The sequence below is a fragment of the Colobus angolensis genome, unplaced genomic scaffold, assembly GCF_000951035.1.
Source record: "Colobus angolensis palliatus isolate OR3802 unplaced genomic scaffold, Cang.pa_1.0 Scaffold154, whole genome shotgun sequence".
Classification (NCBI taxonomy): domain Eukaryota; kingdom Metazoa; phylum Chordata; class Mammalia; order Primates; family Cercopithecidae; genus Colobus; species Colobus angolensis.
Genome location: NW_012114644.1, coordinates 4,876,040 through 4,899,717, shown reverse-complemented (window position 1 = coordinate 4,899,717; position 23,678 = coordinate 4,876,040). Strand labels below are relative to the sequence as shown.

Sequence of the window (23,678 nt, the reverse complement as noted above, 5' to 3'; positions counted from 1 at the left end):
ATTTTCCCTTCTGAAGGGGGCGGACCGGCCCTGTGGTTTCCTCCCTGAGTGACTTCCGGCAGGGAGGGTTCGGCCCCCAGAGAGGGTGGGGAGATGACACAGTTGTTCCCCCAGCCCTGGCGGGGCGGGCAGCATGGTTCACTCCAGCATGGGGGCTCCAGGTAAGGGGGCTGGTGCCTGCGCCACTGCTCAGAGGACAGGCAGCACATTTAGGTTTGCTCTGCGGGCCCTCCCTGCCCCTCCTCCTCAGCTGTCTCCATTGTCCTTCTCTGTACTCTAGCAACTCCCTCTCTCCCATGCCGGGTCTCCTCCAACCCCCACAGCTCCTCTTTGCCCTCCCGTTCCACATCAGGCACTGGAACTTCCAACCTCTTCTCTTCTCTGTTGCCCTGTTTGGAAGGGTCTGGGGACAGGAGGGAGGGAGCTGGGTGTTGGTAGCGGGCCCTCATGTGGAGAACCAGTGGGGTGGGTGACATGGGCGATCCTTGGATAAGGGCTGCAAAGGGATTGGAATGCCAAGTTGCTGGACTTGGGGGATGTCATTCCCTTTTGAGTGTGTGTGTGCACATCTGGTACGGGTGTGCGTGTGCGTGTGTGTGTGCAGTAGTTCTGAGTGCTCTGAGTGGGACTGCTCTGTGCTTGTGAGTGTGGGGGGCTGTTGTGTGTGGCATTGTGGGGTGATGTTCGCCTGGCTCACTTCTTCACCTCATTCACCTCAGACCTCACCTCCTCAGGGCAGCCTTCCCTGACCTCCCCATCTAAATTGGCACTGATCTGTCACTCTCAGTCTCCTCACCCTGCTTTATCTTTTCTTCACAGCACTTATCACTGTTGGGAATTTCATTATGTGTTTGTTTGTGTGCTTATTAAATGCCTTCTCCACCAAATGTCAGTTGACTGAGTGAACATTGTGCGCCAGGCACAGTACAAGGTGGTGATGGCTGTCACTCAGCAGTGTTGATGGGAGTCTTAAATGAGATAATACATATAGCATGCTTAGCACAGTGCCTGGAACATGGCAAGCACTCAGCCCTACGTGCCTGTTTCATTTGTGGCTGTGTAGGCATGACCATGGGCATGAGTCTTGGTTTGGTGGTATGTGCTGTCCTGTATGTGCCATTGTGTGCGGGCACCCCCGTGTCCTCCACCAACACGTATCTATTGAGCAGTTCTGTCTTGGGTGTTGGAAATACAGTGGAAAGGGTAGCTCAGGTCTGTTCTCCTGGAGCTCCCAGTTTATTGGAGAAGACAGACCTGTCACCAATGACAGCATAGACAGATCAGGGCTGGGATGGGGGAGGTCCAGGCAGAGGGGTCAGGGCTGGGATGGGGGAGGCCCAGGCAGAAGGGTCAGGGCTGGGGTGGGGGGCAGAGGCCAAGGGGTCAGGGTGGGATGGGGAGACAGAGACACAGGGGTTGGGGCTGGGTTGAGGGAGGCCCAGGCAGCGGGGTCGGTGCTGGGGTGGGGGAGGCCCAGGTAGACGGGTCAGTACTGGGGTGGGGGAGGCTCAGGCAGAGGGGTCAGGGCTGGGATGGGGGGATGTAGGTAGAAGGGTTGGGGCTGGTATGGGGAGGCCCACACAAAGGGGTCAGGGCCAGGAGAGGGGAACATAGGTAGAGGGATTGGGCCAGGACAGGGAGGTATTAGGGGATTGTAGGAGCCCTGAAAACATGTGATTTAGTTGGTGGAGTATCAAGGAGAGCTTCCTGGAGGAAGAGGGTGTCTGAGCAGGGATATGAAGGATGAGTGGGTATGAGCAAGCAAAGGCGGTGAGGAGAGGGGTGGGATGAAAAGAAGACTATTTGCAGGGTGACATGTGTTTATTTGTTGAGGTGACTGTGTATGCAACTGTGTATATGTATGTGTGTCCATACCGTGTAGACACAGAGATCCTGGGTGTCTGCTCCCACTGACTCATTCCTCTCTGGGGTTAAATGGGGACCTCAGAGGTGCTGAGCAGTAGCCTAACTCTTTACTTGGGATTTCTCACAGAGCAGCCCTGCCTGGGAAGACTGGGGTGGATTTTCCCTGCCTGGACGTGAATTAATACACTGTGTGACTGTGGGCAGATCACTCACCCTGCCTGTTCTCAGACTCCACACCTGGGAACTGGGTTCAGAGGTCAGCCCTGGCCATCTTCCAGGATGAGGTGACTCTGGGTGTATGTGTGTGCACTTGTGTGTGTGTGCGTGTGTGACTCTGTGTGAACATGTGCATGTCTGGGTGTGTACCTCTGGCTGGACTGGTGTGACTTGGTGTGAGAACGTGTGTAAATACATGTGTGTAAGTACATGTGTGTGTACACATGTCTGAGTCTGTGAGTGACTGGGTATAGTATGTAGGGGGGGTGTCTGTGTGTCTATCTGTGTTCGACTCCGGGTGTGTGAGTTTTGTGTACTTCTTGTCGTGTCTGGCTGGCTGTGTGTCACTCAGTGTGACAGTGTGTGTAAGTGCATGTGTGTACACACATCTGGGTGTGTGTTTTGCATATATGCCCATGGCCTCATGTATGGGCATGTGTCGTATCTGCAAACCTGTTCATATTCCTGTCTGGAATCTGTGTACATCTGTTTCTTGTAGTGTGTTGGCCAGGGCCTTGCCTGGCTGTGGCCATGGGGTGTGTACTGTTGGCAGCTCTTGCCTGCTGTCAGCGCAGCTGTAGGGCCACCTCTCTTGTTGTGTCTGCTGCCCGTATCTCCATCCCTCCCTCCTGACAGCTCAGAAATGTTCACTCCCTTGAGGCCACCCAGGGACAGCTGTGGGGTGGGGAGGGGTGAGGTGCTGCTTCTGGGGAGGACGGGGACTCGGCCAGCTGGGCCCACAGAGGTTCCCGGCAGCACCAACCTGCCCACAGGGGCTCCCAGGCCGTACCCTTAATTGAAGCAGGCTGCGGAGGCAGGGGACCCAGGGGACAGGACAAGTGGGGCCAGGAGGGGTGAGGGGCAGTCCTTGGGTCCTCTATATTTAGCCCCATTTTCGGTAAGTGCTAACGAGAAGCTGGTCTAAGTCTGCTAAAACTGGCGGGGGGAAATGCAGAGGAGAAGTGAAAGTCCGGGGAGGGAGGAGTGGGAGGGCGGAGAGGACCTAGAGTCCTAGGCCTGGGGCAGTCGGGCAAGCGAGTGTGAGCTCAGGGCTGGGCAGCCCTGGTTGTGGAGGGGGGGCCCTCTGACCTGAGGAAGGTGGGATTCAAGGGGCAACATGGCTCCAAGGGACCTGGTAGGGCTATGCATTGCTTTTTCTCTTCCAGTTCCCGTAAAATATTACACATTACCTATGATGAGGGGTGGAAATGGCCATACATAACCAACCAAATTTTTATGTGTGAATGAGGCTTTGAGAGGGACTTCTGAAGGTGCCAGGGGATGGAGCACATTAGACTCACCTGGAGGGGGCTGGGTGTGGTGGCTTATGCCTGTAATCCCAGCAGCTTGGGAGGCCGAGGTGGGTGGATCACTTGAGGTCAGGAGTTCGAGACCAGCCTGCCCAACATGGCGAAACTCTGTCTCTACTAAAAATACAAAAATTAGCCAGGCATGGTGGTGCATGCCTGTAATTGCGGCTACTCAGGAGGCTGAGGCAAGAGAATCGCTTGAACCCAGGAGGCAGAGGTTGCAGTGAGCCGAGATCATACCATTGCACTCCAGCCTAGGCGACAGTGAGACCCCGTCTAAAAAAGGAATCACCTGGAGGGACTTTTAAATATCTGGATGCCGAAGTCACACCCTCTACCACTGAAATCAGAGAGTCTAGGGTGGGAACAGGCATCAATATTTCTGTAGAGTTGAGTGACAGGCGATGGGCATCTGTGCCTGGGCTGAGGCTGAAGCTGAGCCATTTGACGGACCCTCTAAGTCCATGGTTGCCAGTGCCCTGGAGTCCCTGTTAAGGCATCATTTGGCCTTTAGTCCACGGTGGAAATGGAGCTCCCTGTTCATTTCTGGTGGAAATAATCTGACCCTTCTCTCAGATTGAGCTCTGATAGGGGAGGTGGAAAGAGAAAGGACAAAGGGTAGCAGTTGGCCATTTCGTTGTGGCCCAGCCAAGTGTGGGGCAGGGGGTATGCAGGGATATGTAGGAGTGGTTGGGAGAATTTGGGGAGAATAAGGGTAACAGAATAGTGAAAAATTTTCCCTCAAACCATTCTTGTCTTTCCAGCCACTGTCCCTGCAGAGGAAATCTTACCTTAAAGATTTAAGTTAAGATTTCTTAGGGAGGTTGGGTGACAGTAGCAATAGGGGTTTGTTTTAGACAGGATTGGGCCCTGGTCAGTTAGGGGATTCCTAAATACATTCATTCATTTCAAAGACATACTCCTAGGCCTGTGCAGCAATGACTCCAGCCTGGGCTCCTATGGAGCCCACAGTTGGGGTGGAGGTCTCTGCCCGGGATGATCAGGATGTGATGGAGAACAGTACAGGGGCAGTGAAGCTCAGAGGAGACAGACACTGACCATCTGGGGAATCAGGGAGTACTTTGCAGAGGAGGTGACATGTGAGCTGGACCTTCAAGAGGAGCAAGAGTTTCCCAGTAGAGAAGGAAAGGGTCATCCAAGTGGGAGAGGAGCAGAGGCAAAGGCCTGGGGGAGGGAGATCAGGACCTTGGGGCCACTGATCCACATGTCTTCTGCTGGGCAGTGTTTAGGAAGCTGAGATCAGACCTGCCCTTGAAAAATTCCCGGTCTGATAGGGGAGATATACTGGGACCCGGCTAGCTACAGTCAGCGTCTAAGACAGTGACAAGGGGACGTGCTAGGGTAGGGGGAGCTGGAGAGAGACCTGGCTGGGAGCTGGAGGCATCAAGGTGGTTGTTTCATAGAAAGCAGAGTTTATGGCCGGGCGCAGTGGCTCACGCCTGTAATCCCAGCACTTTGGGAGGCTGAGGCGGGTGGATCATGAGGTCAGGAGATTGAGAACATCCTGGCTAACACAGTGAAACCCCTTCTCTAGTAAATATATAAAAATTAACTGGTCGTGGTGGCACACACCTGTAATCCCAGCTACTTGGGAGGCTGAGGCAGGGAACTGCTTGAACCCGGGAGACCTCCAGAGCTTGCAGTGAGCTGAGATCGCATCACTGCACTTCAGCCTGGGCAACACAGTGAGACTCCATCTCAAAAAAAAAAAAAAAGAAAGAAAAGAAAACAGAGCTTATGCTGGGTTCTGAAGGATGAGTTGGGGGTCACCAGGTAGACAGATTGGGGAACAGTGTTCCAGGCAGAGGGAACAGCCCATGCCAAGGCCTCAGGAAATGTTTTATATGGCAGAGTGCAGGCTTGGTGCCTCACACCTGTAATCCCAGCACTTTGGGAGGACATGGCAGGAAGATCATTTGAGCCCAGGAGTCTGAGACCAGCCTGGACAACATAAAGAGACCCATCTCTACAAAAAAAAAAATTTGTTTAAATTAACTGGATGTGGTGGTGCACACCTGTGGTCCCAGCTACTCAGGAGGCTGGGACAGGAGGATAGCTTGACCCCAGTAGGTCGAGGCTGCAGTGAGCCGTAATTGTGCCACTGCATTCCAGCCTGGCTGACAGAGCAAGACTCTTGTCTTAAAAAATAAATACAATAAAATAAATAGCAGGGAGACAGTAGGACAGGGGTGGGAAGTAGTAGGAGACAGAGACTGCTGCAGAGAGGGACATTCAGCAAACAGTTACAACCTGTTCTGGGCTTGTGATGCTGGGGACCCAGTGATGAGTCAGACCAGGCCTGTTGCCTTGGTCTTGTGGGGAAGGAACCTGGACACAGTCACAGCTGGGGGCTCAGGGATGGGACAGCAGGAGGGCAGGGGCTGTGAGAGGCCGTCTTAGTTTGCTAGGGCTTCCACAGCAAAGTACCACAGACTAGGTGACTGAAATAAGAGAAATTCATTCTCACAATTACGGAGGCTGTAAGTTAGAGAAGAGGAGAGGATGTCAGCAGGGTTGGCCTCTTCCAAGGCCTCTCTTCTTGGCTTGTGGTCAGCTGGTCTCCTGGGTCTTCATATGGTCTTCCCTCTGTTCCCATCTGTGACCTAATTCCCTCTTCTTCTTCTTCTTCTTTTTTCTATTCTTTTTTTTTTTTTTTTTTGAGACGGAGTCTTGCTTTGTCACTCAGGCTGTAGTGCAGTGGTGCGATCTCGGCTGACTGCCACCTGCTACCTCCACCTCCCGGGCTCAAGCGATTCTCCTACCTCAGCCTCCTGAGTAGCTGGGATTACAGGTGCACACCACCACACCCGGCTAATTTTTGTAGTTTTAGTAGAGATAGGATTTCACCATGTTGGTCAGGCTAGTCTCGAACTCCTGAACTGGTGATCTGCCCACCTCGGCCTCCTAAAGTGCTGGGATTACAGGCATAAGCCACTGCTCCCGGCCCCCTCTTATAAGGATGCCAGTCAGATTGCAGTAAGGTCCACACTAATGACCTTATTTTACCTTAATTATGTCTTTAAAGACCCTATCTCCAAATACAATTACATTCTGAGGTACCAGGAATTAGGACTTCAGTGTATGAATTTTGGGAGATGCAACTTAGCCCATAGCAGAGGCTAAGGATGAGTGTGGACTTGCTGGGCTGGCAGTGGGGTCTGAGGCTGCTCCGATCTGTGGGTGGGAGAGGGATGCCCAGCTAGGTAGGAGTGTGGAACCTGCACAGTCTGCTCTCTGTCAAGCAGAACGCCCAAGCAGGGGGAGATGCTCGATGTGGTTGAAGAGTACTGTGCATGAGCTGCAAGAGAAGAGCAGTACAGGGTGGTGGGCCAGCCCCTGGAGGCCAGGCCCATCAGCCTGGTTGTTTCTCCAGGAGATAGGGAGGAGCCAGGAAAGGATTGCCCTGAGGCAGTATGGACCTCCGCTGGAGGGAAGGAGGCCAGAGGAGGCTGGGGCTGCAGTTTTAGGAATGCTAGGAGGGGTGGGATTTAGGACCAGGTTAGAGTTAGTGGTTGTCTGAAGTAGGGCTAAGGTCTAGGTGAATTAGAACTAGGATCAGGCAGGATTCCCTCCTTTACTGCTCCAGAGTCAGGATACACTTGCCACCCAGCTCCCTTCTTGTCCTTCTTATATCTTGTATCAGTAGCCATTTAATGCCCTGTCCCCAGGGCCAGGAAACAGGACCTGAGCTCTGGTAGCATCCTGGGCACCTACTCCCCACCCCCACCCTCAGCAGTCTGCATCTTTTTTTTTTTTTTTTTTTTTTTTTGAGACAGAGTCTTGCTCTGTTATCCAAGCTGGAGTGCAGTGGTGCAGTCACGGCTCCCTGTAGCCTCAACATCCTGGGCTCAAGCGATCTTCCTATCTTAGCCTACTGAGTAGCTGGGACTGCAGATGCCCACCACCATCATGCCCGGCTAACTTTTTTATTTTTTGGAGAGACGGGGATTTCACTATGTTGCCCAGGCTGGTCTCAGACTCCTGGCCTCAAGTTATCTACCTGCCTTGGTGCAGTGTGCATTTAATAAGACTGTGTGCTGGCTTTTTTGCTTTTTAGCTTTTAAATGTTTTCTTGCTTGTTAAAACATAATGTATATAAAGTGCTCAAATTTTAAGTGTACAGCTTGATGAATTTTTGCATGTGTAAGGACCCTGTAACCACCAAACAAGATCCTTTCTCACCTGCCGCAGGCTCATGCCCTTTCCCGGTCAGTACCCTCAAGGAGCTCGCTCATCTGACCGTGATCATCTGCTATCAGCTTGCCTGTTTTTGAATTTCCTGTAATTGGAATCATAAATTACGTCTGCCTTTGTGTTTGGCATCTTTCATTCAGCCTCATGTCTCCAAGCTTCGGCCATGTATATGAAGCAGGAGTTTGTTCTTTTTCATTACTGTGGCGTATTTCATTGTATGGACATACCACATTTTGTTTATCCATTCACCTGTTGATGGCCCCTTGGGCTGTTTCCAGTTTGGGGCTGTTATGAAAAGACTGCAGAAGCATTTCTGCCTATGCCCTTTGATGGGCAGGACACGTGTTTCTTTTGGGCAGATGTCCAGGAGTGGACGTGCTGCATCGTAGGGAGAGGGCATCTTTTCAACTTTTCTGAATGGTGCTTGTATCAATTTACACTCCCACCAGCAATGCACGACCTGTCTTTTTAATTAGGAATTTAAAACTCAAGCAGCATTTCACATTGAATAATCCTCAACTGCAAGATTTCTAGACTTTTTTTTTTTTTTTTTTTTTTTTTGAGACAGGGTCTCACTCTGTCACCTAGGCGGGAGTGCAGGGTGCAGTCACAGCTCACTGTAGCCTTGACCTCCTGGGTTCAAGCGATTCTCCTGCCTCAGCTGGGACTACAGGTGCATGCCACTGTGCCCAGCTAATTTTTGTATTTTTAGTAGAGATGGGGTTTCTCCATGTTGCCTAGGCTGATCTGGAACTCCTGGGCTCAAGAGGTCTGGCTGCCTTAGTCTCCCAAAGTGCTGGGATTGCAGGCGTGAACCACTGTGCCTGGCCTAGCTGTCTTCTTTAAGTATCTTGGTGCAGAGCACACTAGAGTTGGACAGCTCCTTTAGTAGGGGTAGAGTCATGGTTTAGGTAGGGATTTTGGAGTGAGTTGTGGGAAGAGTTTGGATCAGGGACAAGGTCTCAGTACAGTTGGCAGTCAAGGTCAGATGAAGGACTTGAACCATCTGGGCACAACTTGGGATTCAAGGTGAGTAAGTGGACTAAGGATGGGTCAGGCTGAAGCCAGATTTGTCCTGGGGTCGAGGACCAGGAAGGATTGGATTCAGTTTCAGGATGAGCTTGGGCGAGGGGACTGTTGGAGATGAGATGGCTAGAAGTCAGGACTGGGGGCCATTGGACTAGAGTGGATCCGATTAGAAGTAGGAGCCCTGGAGTCATGAAGACCAGGGGTCCAGTCAGGGCATGTCTACTGTCTTGCCGTGCTTTTGGGGAGGTGACATCCTTTCTTGGAGCCTCAGTTTCCTCCTCTGTAAAATGTGGTAATATTAGCACTAACCACTAATGTGAGGTGTGAGTCATATCTAGCTCTGTGCTTGGCACTGGTGAGCACTCACCTTTCTGTGAAAAGTATTGGAGCATTTTGAGGACAGGCATTTGTCTCCGTGGGTTTATGTCTCCTGGTGCCCAGCTTGCTGCCTGCCATCCTCCCTTGGCTGCCTCCTTTCATTTCCTGGGCCTAGGGAGCCCGGGGGTTGTATTACAGGGGTGGACTTGAGGCTGCAGCTGGGGTTCAAGCCTGAAGTCCCAGATCAGGTTTCGACTGGAGGACAAGCTCAGGGGTAGAGCTGAATGGGGCTGGGGTGACAGAGGATCAGGGTGGGTCTGCTAGGCTGGTGTGCTAAACATAAGAAGAAAGGCCAGGTGGGAGTGAGATGTGGACGGGGAAAGTGGTGGGGTGGGGAGAGGGCCAGAGGGCGGCTGAATCACACACACGCAGAGATCTGACAACTGCCTCCTTTGGGGACGCTGCAGCCCCATCACATCTCTGAGGCCCCACTCAGAGTGGAAAACATGTCTCACCCGAAACCTGGTAGGGCAGGACGGGAGCCTGGGCGGCCCACCGCAGGAGGAGGCCCAAGGCTGCTCTCCCTCCTTTGGGATGTCACCAGCCTCCTCCTGGGCAGCTGATACCTTCTCACGACCACCTTCCACCTCCTGCCCTGCCCTATGCTGCACTGTGGATAACACCCCTCTGTCACTTTCTGGAGGAGTAAAAGGATAAGGCAGGATCCCCCAAGGCCTGAGGGCTGTGTCTCATCTTGCCAGAGGAGGGCAGAGGCCTGGAACGGAGGACATGTATCTTGGGAAGAGACACTTCCAAGGTGGCTGGGGGTAAGGGGGGAATTTGGGGGAAAGGCTTGGGGAGTGTGGTGGAATCGGGGGCCCGAGAGCCCTCCTGACTTCCCCTCCTTCACCCCACTTCCATTCCTCCTCTGTCCCCAGAAATAAGAATGTCTAAGCCCCTGGAGGCCGAGAAGCAAGGTCTGGACTCCCCATCAGAGCACACAGGTGGGTGGGCAGGGAGCAGGGGGGTAGGGGTCACCGTGGGCAGGGGAAGTGGGGCAGATGGGAAGAGGGCTGGGAGGGGATAGGTGTGGTGGGGGTGGCTGATGACAGCACATCCTTTCCCTCTCTTTGCAGACACTGAAAGAAATGGACCAGACACTAATCATCAGGTTAGGAGGGAGTGGATAAACGGGAGGGGATGGGGAGGAATGGGGAGAGGGGTTCAGAGGGGGCTGTGTGCCACCTGTGGTAGGAGGACAGGGAGCTGGTGTGGTCAGAAGCTGCTTCACTGCACTATTCCCATCCCCTTGCCCCTACTTTCTCTTTGCAGAACCCCCAGAATAAGACCTCCCCATTCTCTGTGTCCCCAACTGGCCCCAGCACAAAGGTAAGCACCTGTCGGAACAGCCAGGGACGCGGGCAGCGCTTGGAAGAGGGTCCTCAGGAGGCCTGCCTCAGTCCCAGGGCTGAGAGAGCACTGAGTCTTGGTACCTTGGTAACGAGGTTCCTCCCGCCCCTTCTCACTCTTGGGCTCCCACCCCAGGCCTGTGACTCACGCAGGCTCCTTCCCCTTCCCTAGGGGGTGGGGGTGGCCAGGGAAATCCCCCCCAGAGCCCCAGGGCGATGAACAACAGGAAGCCAAAGGCCCGCCCCCATCCCAACTTCCCTGACCCAACAGGGGCCTGCACCACCCCCTGTCCCCCAGTATACACATTTAGTGCCCAGCTGAGGTGGGGGTGGGGGGCTGGCACCAGTTGAGGATAGCTGTAGGGATGCAGGAGGAGAGAATGACAGGGAGGCCGGAAGCAGCCAGGCAGTGCAAATTCCACATCCAGATGGGGCCCTGTGCCTGGCATTCTGGGCTTCTTGGGGTTTGCTTGGGCCCCAGTCTCCACCCTCCATCCTGGTCAGGGGTAGCAGGCAGGTCCAGAGGCTTGAAGGTGGCACTGGACATGGGGGCAGAGAAGGTGTTAGCAGGACTCCAGACCCTGACCAGCGGTGGCTGAGGGATGGGGTGGGAGGCTGGGAACTGCTCCCCACCCTGCTACAGCTTTGCTCTGTGACCATGGGAAAGTCACTTCCCCTCTCTGGGCCTCTCAGTTTCCTCTTCGGTATCATTGGTCGGGGGGAGGGGGCAGTCGGATGGGATGGCCTCTGTGGTTGCCTCCATGTCTGGTGTACCCCCCTGCCACCGTGAGAGGGAAGGACAAAAGTGCTTTGTGAACGGGTGTCCTGCTTCTGTGCTGAGCGCTTTGAACGGGATCCAGGGGAGACGGGCTCTCGATCTTGACCTCCTTGACCCTCTGATGGCAGGTTTGGCTCTTGCCTTAGCCCTCAGAGCAGAGCGTCTATCCATTGCCCCCACCCTGTCCTCAGTTGAATCAGATCTTTGCAGTCTGTTCTCAGACTGGCAGCAGGCTTCCTTCTTTTGGGGATGCCAGCGGGACCAAGGGAAAGGTTTCTCCCTCCCCTTCCTGGCCTCGGGCTCTGTCCACAACTCGCCCTGTTTCTCTGGCCGTTGCCGCTCAACTTCTCTCCATCTCTTCTGTGTCATTCTTTCCCTAACTGAAGTGATTCATGTGCTCCTGTCACGGTCTCAGGCATAAGACCACTGTGTGCAACTATTTACATATAATTTTGTTAATTGGCTCAATTTTTTTAAAAAAATACCTTATTATGGAAAATGTGAAGTGGATACAGAAATAGGGAGAAGGGTATAATGAAAATAAACCCCCTAGATAGCCATCAATCAGCTTCAACAATTACCAGCTCATGAACTGGCTTGCTTTTCGACAGTTTTTTAAATAAATGTTTTTTAAATGGAAATTTCACAAATGGAAAACCAGAATCACTTGCCACGGAAATAAATACGATGATTATTAAAATTTACCCAGAGTCTCTTGTGTGCCGAAGGGTCTAAACCTCAGAGGCCTGTTCTCTGCTTATTAAAAGAGGAGATTAGGGCTGGGTACGGTGGCTCACGCCTGTATTCCCAACACTTCGGGAGACAAAGCGGGCGGACTGAGGTCAGGAGCTTGAGACCAGCCTGGCCAACATGATGAAACTTCAACTCTACTAAAAATACAAAAACTAGCTGGGCATGGTGGTGAGTGCCCGTAATCCCAGCTGTTTGGGAGGCTGAGGCATTGTGCAGAATTGCTTGTGCCCAGGAGGTAGAGGTTGCAGTGAGCCGAGATTGCACCACTGCACTCCAGCCTGGGCAACAGAGGGAGACTCTAGCTCCAAAAAAAAAAGTGATTAGGCCAGGTGCAGTGGCTCAAGCCTGTAGTCCTAACACTTTGGGAGGCCAAGGTGGATAGACTGCTTGAGCTCAGGAGTTCTCAAGACCAGCCTGGTCAACATAGTGAGACCCTGTCTCTACAGAAAATACAAAAATTAGCTGGGTATGCACGCCTGTAGTCCCAGCTACTTAAGACTGAGGCAGGAGGATCGCTTGAGTCTGGGAAGTCGAGGCTGCAGTGAGCCCTGATGGTGCCAGTGCACTCCAGCTTGGGTGACACAGCAAGACCCTGTCTCAAAAAAATATTAAATTAAAATAAAAGTGGAGATTAGCTAGTATTGGAGAGATGGTAAAGACATTCAAGCACCAGTCAGAGACTGTAAGATAACCAGAAACAATGAAAAAGCACTGAAAAGGGAATAGTGTACTCACCATGGCATTCAACATTATTTTTTAAAAACTTTTTTTTTTTTTGGGGGGACGGAGTCTCGCACTGTCACTCAGGCTGGAGTGCAATGGCATGATCTCGGCTCACTGCAACCTCCGCCTCCTGGGTTCATGCGATTTTTGAGTCGGAGTCTTGCTCTGTTGCCCAGGCTGGAGTGCAGTGGCGCAATCTCGGCTCACTGCACCTCCACCTCCCGGGTTCAAGTGATTGTCTTGCCTCAGCTTCCCGAGTTGCTGGGATTACAGGTGTGTGCCACCATGCCTGGCTAATTTTTGTATTTTTAGTAGAGACTGGGTTTCACCATGTTGGCCAGGCTGGTCTTGAACTCCTGACCTCAAGTGATGCTCCCGCCTCAGCCTCCTGAAGTGCTGGGATTAAGGGGTGAGCCACCACGCTCAACCTGTTTTTTAAAAAACTTTGTATTAAAATATGATACACATTAAAAACACACATAGATCTTCAATGTATGACTCTGCGAACTTTCAGAAACTTAGCACACCCATGTCACTAGCACCAGATCAAGAAGCAGAGCACGAACAACCTTCCAGAGGTCCTTAATGCCCCTGCTAGGGATAGCCACTACTCTGACTTCTCATACTCAGGTCATTTCATGCTGCATCTCTGCAGCACTTTCTTTTTTTTTTAACCTCTCTCTCTCTCTTTTTTTTTTTTAAGAGACAGTGTCTTGCTCTGTTGCCCAGGCTAGTCTCAAACTCCTGGCCTCAAGCAATCCTCCTGCCTCAGCCTCCCAAAATGCTGGGATTACACCACACTTGGCCTCTGTAGCTCTTAAACTTTCTAATGCTTATATTCCTTAATTTGGGACATGCCATTCACTGTCTGTTATTTGGCCTTTCCTTGGCCTCTGTTTGTCTGTGTCCACATTTCAAATATCACCCCCCTACCAACACGCTGTGTCATTTTGCCCAAGTTGCTTTCCCTCTCTGGACTTCCTTTTACAAAATGGTGTTGGGCTATCAGGCTGAAGGATGATCCCACTGTCCACTTTAGGCCTGAGGGTATGTAATCCATCAGGCCATGCCTTCTCCCACCACTGTGTGTGCTTCAGCCAATAGGCCTTTCAGCCAACAACTGCTGTTGTCTGGCTTTTTACCTAGGAGCAGAAGAGGCCAGGGTGGCTCTGTGCTGGTCGTCTGTTCTGTGTGTATGGTGCAAGATGTGTCCATATCATATTCAGAGAGACATGGAGAGGCTTTGTGGACCACAGGGGCAGAGGCTGAAGCCTGGCATTTCCTGGGCCACATCTGGCTTGTCCACAGTGCAGGACAAATGCTGTGCTTTGCTTATTCTGCCAGTATATTTGTTCTAGATTTTGAAAAGAGTGGCGAGCCAGATAAGACTTCCACTCAGGCAGGCACTCTCTCCAGCCCACCTCCATCCACCCCTACTCCTGTCATTCATTTGTGCTCATTTCTGTGAGCTTCTGAGTTTGTAGCCCAGGTTCCAAGGTGGTGGTTTTTCTTATACCTGAAAACCTTTTCTTCCAACAAAGTCTTACTTCATTGGACAAATAAGAGATGCACCTGGCTAGGTGCAGTGGCTTATGCCTGTTATCCCAACATTTTGGGAGGCCAAGGCAGGAGGATCGCTTGAGCCTAGGAGTTCAAGACCAGCCTGGGCAACATAGTGATACCCTGTCTCTACAGAAAAATTTAAAAATTAGCCAGGTGTGGTGGCAGGCACCTGTAGTCTCAGCTACTCGGGAGGCTGAGGTGGGAGGATTGCTTGAACCTGCGAGGTAGAAGCTGCAGTGAGCTGTGATCATGCCACTGTATTCCAACTTGGGCAACAGACCAAGATCTTGTCTCAGAAAAAAAAAAAAAAAAGAAAAGAGAGAAAAGCAAGAGAGATGCACCTCTGTGTGATACAGATGAAGGGTGTAGGACCCAGAACCCGCTTATTTGACCTCCCAGGTGCCCAGTGGGACTATTTTCCTTTTTTTCTATTTTTTTTTTTTTTAGAGATGGGGTTTCACCGTGTTGGCCAGGCTGGTTTTGAACTCCTGACCTTAAGTGATCTACCCACCTCGACCTCCCAAAGTGCTAAGGTTACAGGTGTGAGCCACCATGCCCGGCCACTATTTTCCATTTTACAGACAGGGAAACTGACTCTCAGGAGTGGAAAAGCGCTCTGCAAAAGGGACTCTCCTGTAGGGAGTTTGGGTGCAGGTGTTGTGTTAGCCCTATCTGATTGATGAGGAAACTGAGGCCAGAGGAGTGGTTTGAAGCTCCCAGCGGTCAGTGCAGGACCACAGGCCACACCCTCATATCCACACCCCAGTCTGCTCCTCCTGTGCCAGCCTGATTGCCATTGCCACACATGTGCCCTCTCTTTGGTTCACAGGTGGGCATTCTCTCTGGCCTCCACTTAACATTCTGGGGTCCCGGACCCTGCCTCTCTCCCCCCCAGATCAAGGCTGAAGACCCCAGTGGCGATTCAGCCCCAGCAGCACCCCTGCCCCCCCAGCCGACCCAGCCTCATCTGCCCCAGGCCCAACTCATGTTGACGGGCAGCCAGTTAGCTGGGGTAAGTACTCGGGGAAGGATGGGGACGAGCAGACAAACCAGCCACCCCTCATCTGTTACAGGGCTAGTGGATGAACTGTTCCATTAAAGCCATGGCCACACTCTCATGCCTGCCTCCTGCCCTCTTCTGTCCTCCAGGAGGTCTTGTCCCCTGTATGCTTGGCTTAGGCACTAACCCCTCTCTGCCTTCTCTGCTCCTCTTCAACCCCCTGCTCCAACTCCTGCTGTCCCCGACACCCCACAGCTCACGGCACTGATGCCAGCTCAGCAGCAGCTCCTCCTGCAGCAAGCCCAGGCCCAGCTCCTGGCCGCCGCCGTGCAGCAGTCCAGTGCCGCCGCTGCTGCTAACGCCGCTGCCGCCGCCGCCGCCTCCGCCTCCACCTCTTCCTCTACTTCCTCCTCCTCCTCCTCCTCTGCCTCCTCCTCGACCTCGCAGCCCCCAGCTTCTTCTGGGGGGGGTGACCTGCCACCACCACAGCCTGCCAGCCAGCCCCCTGGGACCCCACAGCTCACCTTGTCCCAACCCATCCAGCTCACAGCACAGGTAAGGGCAGCCACTGGGGACCAGGCTCCCTGCAGCGAAGGACATGCAGAAACAGTGAGTGTGCGGGAAGGGGCTGACTGGTCCACATGGACTGTTCTGACCACCAGCCACATGCCAGGCAGTTCCTAGCAACCCTAGGAAGCTTTGGGAGATGTTGCTGTCCCATCTTACAGTAGGGTAAAGTGAGGCTCACAGAAAGGAATATCCCACATCATAATCCTTCCTCTAGTGGTGTGTCGGGGGCAGTGCTTGCTATGCATCTCGCTGGGAGTTCACAGCCTCCTGGGAGGTTGAGATTGTTGTCCTCAACTTACAGGTAAGGAAACCAGGAGTCACTCCCGTGAATGGTACCATGTGGATACAAAACAAAAGGCTGAGAATAAGAATGAGTGCCCTACCCTCATCGTGTCCCCTGGCTTATCCAACAAGATGCTCTTTCTAAAAGAGGGGCCCGTGATCTATGAGTCAGGAGGTTCTGCATCACCTTCCCGACTCTGGAGCTTTTGCTAGTCCATAGTTAATCATGAATTAGTGGCTGTCTCAGTTTCCTAGGGCTGCCATAACATAATACCACCAACTGGGTGGCTTAAGACAACAGAAACATTGTCGCCAACCACAAGTCCAAACTCAAGGTGTCGGCAGGGCCATGCTCTCTCTGAAGGCTTCCAGGGAGAATCCATCCTTGACTCTTCTGGCTTCCGATGATGCTGTCAGTCCTTGGTGTTCCGTAGCTTAGTAGATGGTTGACTCCGATCTCTGCCTCCTCTGTTGTCACATGGCCATCTTCTCTCTGTGCACCTGTCTCTGTATTCAAATTTTTCTTTCTTGTAGGGACACTAGTCATTAGTTTAGGGCCCAACCCGATGACCTCGTTTTAACTTGGTTACATCTGCAACCCTATTTCCAAATAAAGTCACATTTACAGGTACCAGGAGTGAAGACTTCCACATATCTTTTGGGGGACACAATTTAACCCCTAACAGTGGCCAATAGAGTTCCCATAAGGACAGCCAGGGGAGCAGAGTGGGAGCTGAGGAGGCTTCCTCTTCCGAAGGGCAGCTGTCTCCAGCCCACTCCTGTCCACCCCTTCCCACGTCACCCATTCATGTTGTCTGTCTGGTTTCCACAAGCCTTAGAGTTGTGGCCACATTTTAGGGCAGTGAAGGTCCTGGGAAGCCCTACAGCAAAGCCACCTGTTAAACTTCCCTCAGCCTAGCGTTTCCCTTAGTGACTGCTCCACAAAAGGCTTTTCTCTCACTCCATCCAGCTGCTTCCACATAACCCTAGATATAGATGCTGTCCATGCAGGGAGCTGTCCAACCCTGGTGAAGCTGTTCCCTTGATGCGGTTCACCCCAATAATGGCCCGTTCCATTCTTGACCAATGCTTCCATTTGGGACTTTCCTTAAAGCTGAGCTGATACCTGCCTCCTTAGAACTTCCTTCCACTGGGCCTGGTTCTTTAGAGACACTCTGTAAACTGGGCCCATGGCTCCATGATGGCTCTTGTAGATGTAGCCTTTTTTTTTTTTAATGAGATGAGGTCTTGCTTTGTTGCCCAGGCTGGAGTGCTGCAGTGGTGTGATTATGGCTCACTGCAGCCTCATCCTCTTTGGGCTCAAGTAATCCTCCCACCTCAGCCTCCCGAGTAGTTGGGACTACAAGTGCATGCCACCACGCCCAACTGATTTTTTTATATATACATATTTTTCTGTAGAGACAGAGTTTTGCCATGTTGCCCAGGCTGGTCTTAAACTCCTGAGCTCAAGCGATCTGCCCGCCTTGACTTCTCAAAGTGCTGGGATTACAGGCATGAGCCATGGTGCCCGGCCCAAACGCAGCCTTTCAATACCTGACTCTCCAAGTAACAGTAACTTAGTCTGTTGGGTGCCACCTTTGTTCCAGGCACCATGCCAGTGGTGGCCTCTTTGCACCCATGAATACTCCCCACAGCTGCGGCTCCAAGGGGCAAAGTGACCTGCCCCAGATTATGCTGTGAGCAGGAGTGGCAGAGCCGGCCTGGAAGTCCAGGGCTCTAACCACGTGATCCGCGGCTGCTGCTTTTAGCTGTCCTTCACGGAACATGGTTTCTAGCCCCTCCCACCCCGGCCACCAGAGACTCCAGCAGCAGGTGTTCCATTTGCCTCGTAGCATAGACAACCCTTTACTGAGCAACACCAAGGGCTTGGGGCTCTTCACTGGGGCTGGGCTCTTTCACATCTCAGTGGCCCTGCTCTTGTTCTGTCTTTTCTGTGGAAGTCTGCTCCCTTCCTTTACCCGGACAGTTCCTCTTCATCTAAGCCCCAACCCAGGAGTCCACACCTCTAGGAAGTCATGATGACTTCCCTCCCTCCAGCTGTGCCTGAATCTGTCTGAGGAAATATCAGTTGAAGGAACAAAGACTAGAGGATAGAAGGCGGAACAGGGCAGCCTAGCACAGACCCAGCCAGGCCACCACCTCTGTAAGCAGCAGACATTCTTGCCTATGCACTCCTAGAGCCACCTCCCCCAGCTCCCCAGGGACCCAGCAGCAGCACGCTGAGCCTCCACCACCTGCCGTCCAGCCCAGGCCCTGACTGTCAAGGTCTCCTTAAACCCCTTCTCCTTTCCTCTCACTCCTCCTTCCCCAGCTCCCCTCAGCTCAGATCTTTCCCTTTCTGTCCTCAACAAGTGTGAAGCTGGGCCAAGTTTGTTTTCTGGGAATTCTTTCTCACAAACTGAGTTGCCCTTTGACATCATTTCTACAATGGCACCTCCTATGGGCACCATGCCGGGCCCAGGCTTCAGAGGGACCAGCTCTTCCTGACTTACCTACCCACTGCTCCAGCCTTCCCCGGCTCCTAGGCTTGGATGGCTCTCCCAGGGTGCATCTCATGCCCTCCACCCCCCCAGTCCACTTCTCATGCCTGCTAAGCTCTGATCCTGCAGTCATTCCACAAACATTTCCTGGCCTCCTGTGTGTCAGGCCATGGCAGGAAGCTGAAGACTTAGGAGTGAGTCACAGCCATCCTTCCCCTGAGGAGCTCCCCATCCTGCAGTAGAGCAAGCACATCAGTGAGCCACTAAGAAATGTTCCACTTGAAGGATACTAAGAAGCCCAGGAAAGAGTAAAAACACTCATAAATGCTGTCCCTTTGAAATTATATAAGGTACCAAGGAAAAGTCCCCCTTCCATCCCTCTGATGTCAGCTTCCAGAGTAATGCTGATTAAACAGTTTGGCAGGATCCTTCCCTGCAATCTCCTAGCTTGTACAGATGAAGGGGCAATTATAATACAGTTTTATAATTTGTCTGTCCATTGCTCAGTGTGATGTCTTCTACCGAGGGGGCTGTGTGGATATTTACCGAATCAATGAGGGATGTTTTGCAGCAGATTTTCAGTCAAGGGTAGGAAAGATATCTCTCCAGGGAAGTATTTCAGAATGTCTAGGGTAAGGGCAGGCATTGATTGAAAACTTACGTTAACAGTTAAAGCATCATTTTTTATTGGAGAGTAGGGGAAAAAAATCCTATTTTCCTAATAGGACAATGGCTACTTGACAAAATCTTTTAGGCTGCTAGGACCTAGTGAGTGAGTTTCCCAAAGAAACCAACTGAGTGTGATGGGAATATGGGAAAAGAAATGGGATGTGTGTCTGAGGGAATCAGGACCCACATCTGTCCAGGCTTTCAGGACAAGGTGGGATCTGAACTCAGGGGAATGGGAAGGAGTTTGCTGGGAAGGGGCTTCCAGGCCGTGGGAATGGCAAGTGCAAAGTGAGAAAGCAGGGCAGGCTGCAGCGGCACAAATAGGAGCGAAAGCCCAAGTCCAGGTGGCTGAAGAAGACTCAGGAATATTTGGCTCAGGTCACTGAAAAGGCCTGGCCTGGAATATCAGGCCCAGCTCCAGGGGTCTGTCTCCCTGTTTCATTGTAGGGCAGGCATAATCGGTGTCAGCATTTCCAGATTTGCAGCTATCCTGCCCAGGGAGATAAAACACGTCCCCTGGGTTGGGTGGGGTGGCTCAGGCCTGTAATCCCAGCACTCTGGGAGGCCAAGGTGGGCGGATCACTTGAGGTCAGGAGTTCAAGACCAGTCTGGTCAACATGGTAAAACCCTGTCTCTACTAAAAGTGCAAAAATTAGCCGGCCATGGTGGCATGCACCTGTAATCCTAGCTACTTGAGTGGCTGAGGCAAGAGAATTGCTTGAACCCAGGAGGTGGAGGCTGCAGTGGGCCAAGATCGTGCCACTGTGCTCCAGCCTGGGCAACAGAGTGAGCCTCTGTCTCAATAAAACAAACAAAAACACGTCACCTGGCTAGGTTTGAGTCCTTGCCCTCGACCCCAGAGAAGGCAAATTCAGCCCTACCTGGACATCGTGACTTGAGGATGGGAAAGTGTAACCCCCGAAAGAGATGGGTTCTGTTGCTTGAGTAAGCTGAAGAAAGGGCAGTGGATACCAGGCCAGTCAAAACTGCCCACCTGGAGGTGTGTGGTCAGTTCATCCACAGGGCCTTGGAGTACAGGAGCCTGGCCCAGGCATGCCAGTTGCTCCTACTGGTTCTGGGGTTGGGATCTGCTGTTGCCTGTCTGTCCTGGAATTTTAGGATAAGGTTGCATGTGATATAACATGCAGTCCATATGTAAGTATTTTTTTTTTTTCTCCCTGTTGAATCATTCTCCATTTATGGTGTTCTGCCCTGATCTCCACAACTCCCTGGGTTCCATGTCACAGGACCAACCGCTGGGGGTCCAGAGAAGAACCCACACTGGAGAATGGCCACCTCCTCCACCCCTACTCCCATCTTTAGAGCTTGCCCTAGTGGAGTGACTGTACTAATCATAGAAGGGACTGCACGGGATAGGAGTAGAAATGAGAGCCCAGTAGGAAGTCCTTGAAGGCATACAGATGGGACATGAGGGTGGCTTGAGCCAGGAGGGTGAGGATGGGTGTTCTGGTTGCTATTTTGTATTGATTGGATAGGTCAAGGATGACTCCTAGGATTTTGGCTTCAGCAGCTGGGTGGTGATGACGTGGTTTCCTGAGTTGGGGAAGACGGGAGGAGTGGGATGTTTTGGAAAGCTGGGGTAGGGAGCCAGCAGTTTCATTTTGGACATGTTAGTGTTTGGAGAGTCTATTAATCATCCACATGAGGACACCAACTAAGCAGATGCATATTTGAGGCCGAAGCTCAGCAGAGTATCTGGACAGGAGCTGGAAGTCGTTAGTTGTCTGGAAGAGAATGAACTTGGCCAGGCACAGTGGCTTATGCCTATAATGCGAACACTTTAGGAGGCCAAAGCAGGAGGATGGCTTGAGGCGAGTTCGAGACCAGCCTGGGCAACACAGTGAGACCCCATCTCTAAAAAAAAATAAATAAACAGGTGTGGTGATGCATGCCCATAGCCCCCAGGCTACTTGAGAGGGTGAGGCAGGAGGATCGCTTGAGCATGGGAGGTCAAGATGGCAGTGAGCTATGATTGCAACATGACACTCCAGCCTGGGAGACAGAGTAAGACTCTGTCTCCAAAAAAAGAAAGAAAAGGAAGGAAGGACAGATGGACAGATGGAAGGAAGGAAGGACTCAGCCAGATTGGGTTCCCACCCTCAAGAGCTCACAGTCAAGTGTGGTGACATGAGGTGGGCAATCGTAGCAAATGCTCATTTTGAGGGATATGTTGTAATTTCCAAAATGCTTTCTAGATATTATTACTCAGGCCTCAGAACAACCCAATGAAGCATTAGACATTATTATCCCCATTTTACAGATAAGAAAACTGAGGCCCTGAGAAATGACTCAGTCATAATGACTGCCATTTATGAAGGACCAATTAAGTGAACAGGAATCAGGCTAAACATTCTACACATATTGTCTCATTTAATTCCTTTAACAGCTCCATGAAGTAAGACTTATTGTGGTGTCACCTGAGGAAACTGAGGCTTAAAGAGGGTAAGGAACTGCCTGAGGTGTGTGAGGGGCAGTCAGGATTCTGGGCTCCAAGGCCCAGGTCTCTGCATAACACCTTGCATTGTGATCCTATACAGTTAAGGAGGCTGAGGCCCAGAGGGAAAGTGGCTTCCCCCAGGCACACAGCAAGAAGCAGGTGACAGGGCCAAGGCTCAACCCCCTGAGTTTCCAAGCTGGAAGGGACCCTTGCACCTCACTAGTCTAACCTTCCCCTAGGTTAGGCGTTTCCTTGTCACTGTTGTTGCCAGGTGAGGATTTTCACCCAGGTGGCTTCCATGGCAGGCACCCCTCCCTTCCCAGGCAGTGTGTCCCACCACCCGACAGACTGAGATTACTCAGAGTGTCAGAAAGCCTGACCTCATTTTAATTTTAAGTTTTATTTTATTTATGCAGTTATTTATTTTTTTAGAGATGAGGTCTTGCTCTATTGCCATCATAACTCACTGCAACCTCGACCTCCTGGCTGAAGCAATCATCCCACCTCAGCCTCCCGAGTAGCTGAGACTACAGGCATGCACCATCATATCTGGATAAGTTTAAAAAAAAATTTTTTTTTGTTTGTGGAGATGGTGTTTCACTATGTTGCCCAGCTGGTCTTAAACTTGGGGCCCCAAGTGATCCTCCCACCTCAGCCTCCCAAAGTACAGACATTATAAGCGTGAGTCACTGCACCCGGCTGAGTTTTAGTTTATTTTTTAATTAGCAAATAATCATTGTATATATTTATGGGGTAAAATATGATGTTTTGAGACATGTATACATTGTGGAATGATCAAATCAGGCTAATTAGCATACCTGTCACCTCAAATATTTATCATTTCCTCATGGTGAAAACATTTAAAATACACTTCTTGCCAGACACAGTGGCGCACTGTAATCCCAGCTACTTGGGAGTCTGAAGCGGGAGGATGGCCTGAGCCCAGGAGTTCAAGGCTGCAGTGAGCTATAATCATGCACTGCACTCCAGCCTGGGTGACAGAGCAAGACCCTGTCTCTTAAAAAACAAAAACTAAAACAAAAACTAAAACTCTCTCTTTGATATTTTGAAATATACAGTACATTATTAGTAGTAGTCACTGTGCAATAGAACACAGAATGTATTCCTGTATCTCACTGAAACTCCGTGTCCGTTGTCTGCCTTCCCTTTCCCCATCCATCCTCCCCTCCTCATTTTGAACACAATCTATCATGATATAGTTTACATAGTACCCAGACCCCACTCATTCCTGTTCTCCCCTACTCTGAACTTAACTTGTCCTAGAGAGGGAAGGTCCAGAACTGGTCACAGTTTGCCATATCAGGGATGGCAAAGGAATGTCAACTCGTGCACGAACACCATTCCAGTCATGGTGACTGCCAAAGCTTGTGTGGAGACCCCTAATGGGGGTGCGAGAGGCCACGGGGGATGGGCCGTCTGCCTTGTGCACTGGAGTGAGGTGCAGCACCTGGGCCGTTGCAGCCGGCCGGCTCTGGGGCCCAGCCTCCTCAAGTTCACTGTTATGGCTTTCTCTTTCCCCCCTAGGTGGAACTGAGCCCAGGTGGGAAAGTGGGCAATTCACCCATGTATCCTGTAATCCACATATCCATCTTTCTGCCCCCATTCATAGCCAAAGTCCCAGCTATGGCAAAGTACTGCCAGTCTGTCCTGAGGTTTCATCTCATTCATTCATTGAAATGTATTGATCACCCATGAGGCTCCTGCACTGGGAGGGTGATCAAAATACAGCAATGAGTAAGAATCGGTACCGTCCCTTCTCAGCTTTCACGGACATGCTAGCTCTTGTGCTAGGCTTCCTTAAAGCTTAGGGACAGAGCAGCTGATCCACGAAATAAGACAGCAAGGGTCTTTTCTCTGGCCTGTCTCCACTTACTATAACTTCTCCACCATCTGACTGGGACGTAACACGCCCCCAAGTGGCTTCAGATGGCCATGCTGCCGCTAGATTGTGGAGAAATGGCGCCTCCTACCGGCTTACCCCAGTCCTGAGCCAACTT

The 23,678-nt window shown here is 51.7% G+C and overlaps 1 protein-coding gene across 4 annotated transcripts in view; it reads left to right on the top strand.

Annotated features, from left to right (window-relative positions):
- The first annotated feature begins 66 nt into the window (after window positions 1–66).
- The window catches only part of POU2F2 (POU class 2 homeobox 2), a 44,327-nt gene continuing 20,715 nt past the window's right edge, over window positions 67–23,678 (top strand). For 3 of the 4 annotated variants that reach the window (XM_011936558.1, XM_011936557.1, XM_011936559.1), the window contains exons 1-5: window positions 67–161; window positions 9,893–9,958; window positions 10,091–10,125; window positions 10,287–10,343; window positions 15,076–15,192. In XM_011936558.1, the coding sequence (XP_011791948.1) occupies window positions 134–161; window positions 9,893–9,958; window positions 10,091–10,125; window positions 10,287–10,343; window positions 15,076–15,192 (303 nt within the window). In that variant the 5' untranslated portion in view covers window positions 67–133. Of the gene's footprint in view, window positions 162–9,892; window positions 9,959–10,090; window positions 10,126–10,286; window positions 10,344–15,009; window positions 15,193–23,678 lie in introns of all 4 variants that reach the window. The other variant, XM_011936556.1, reaches the window with a different exon arrangement.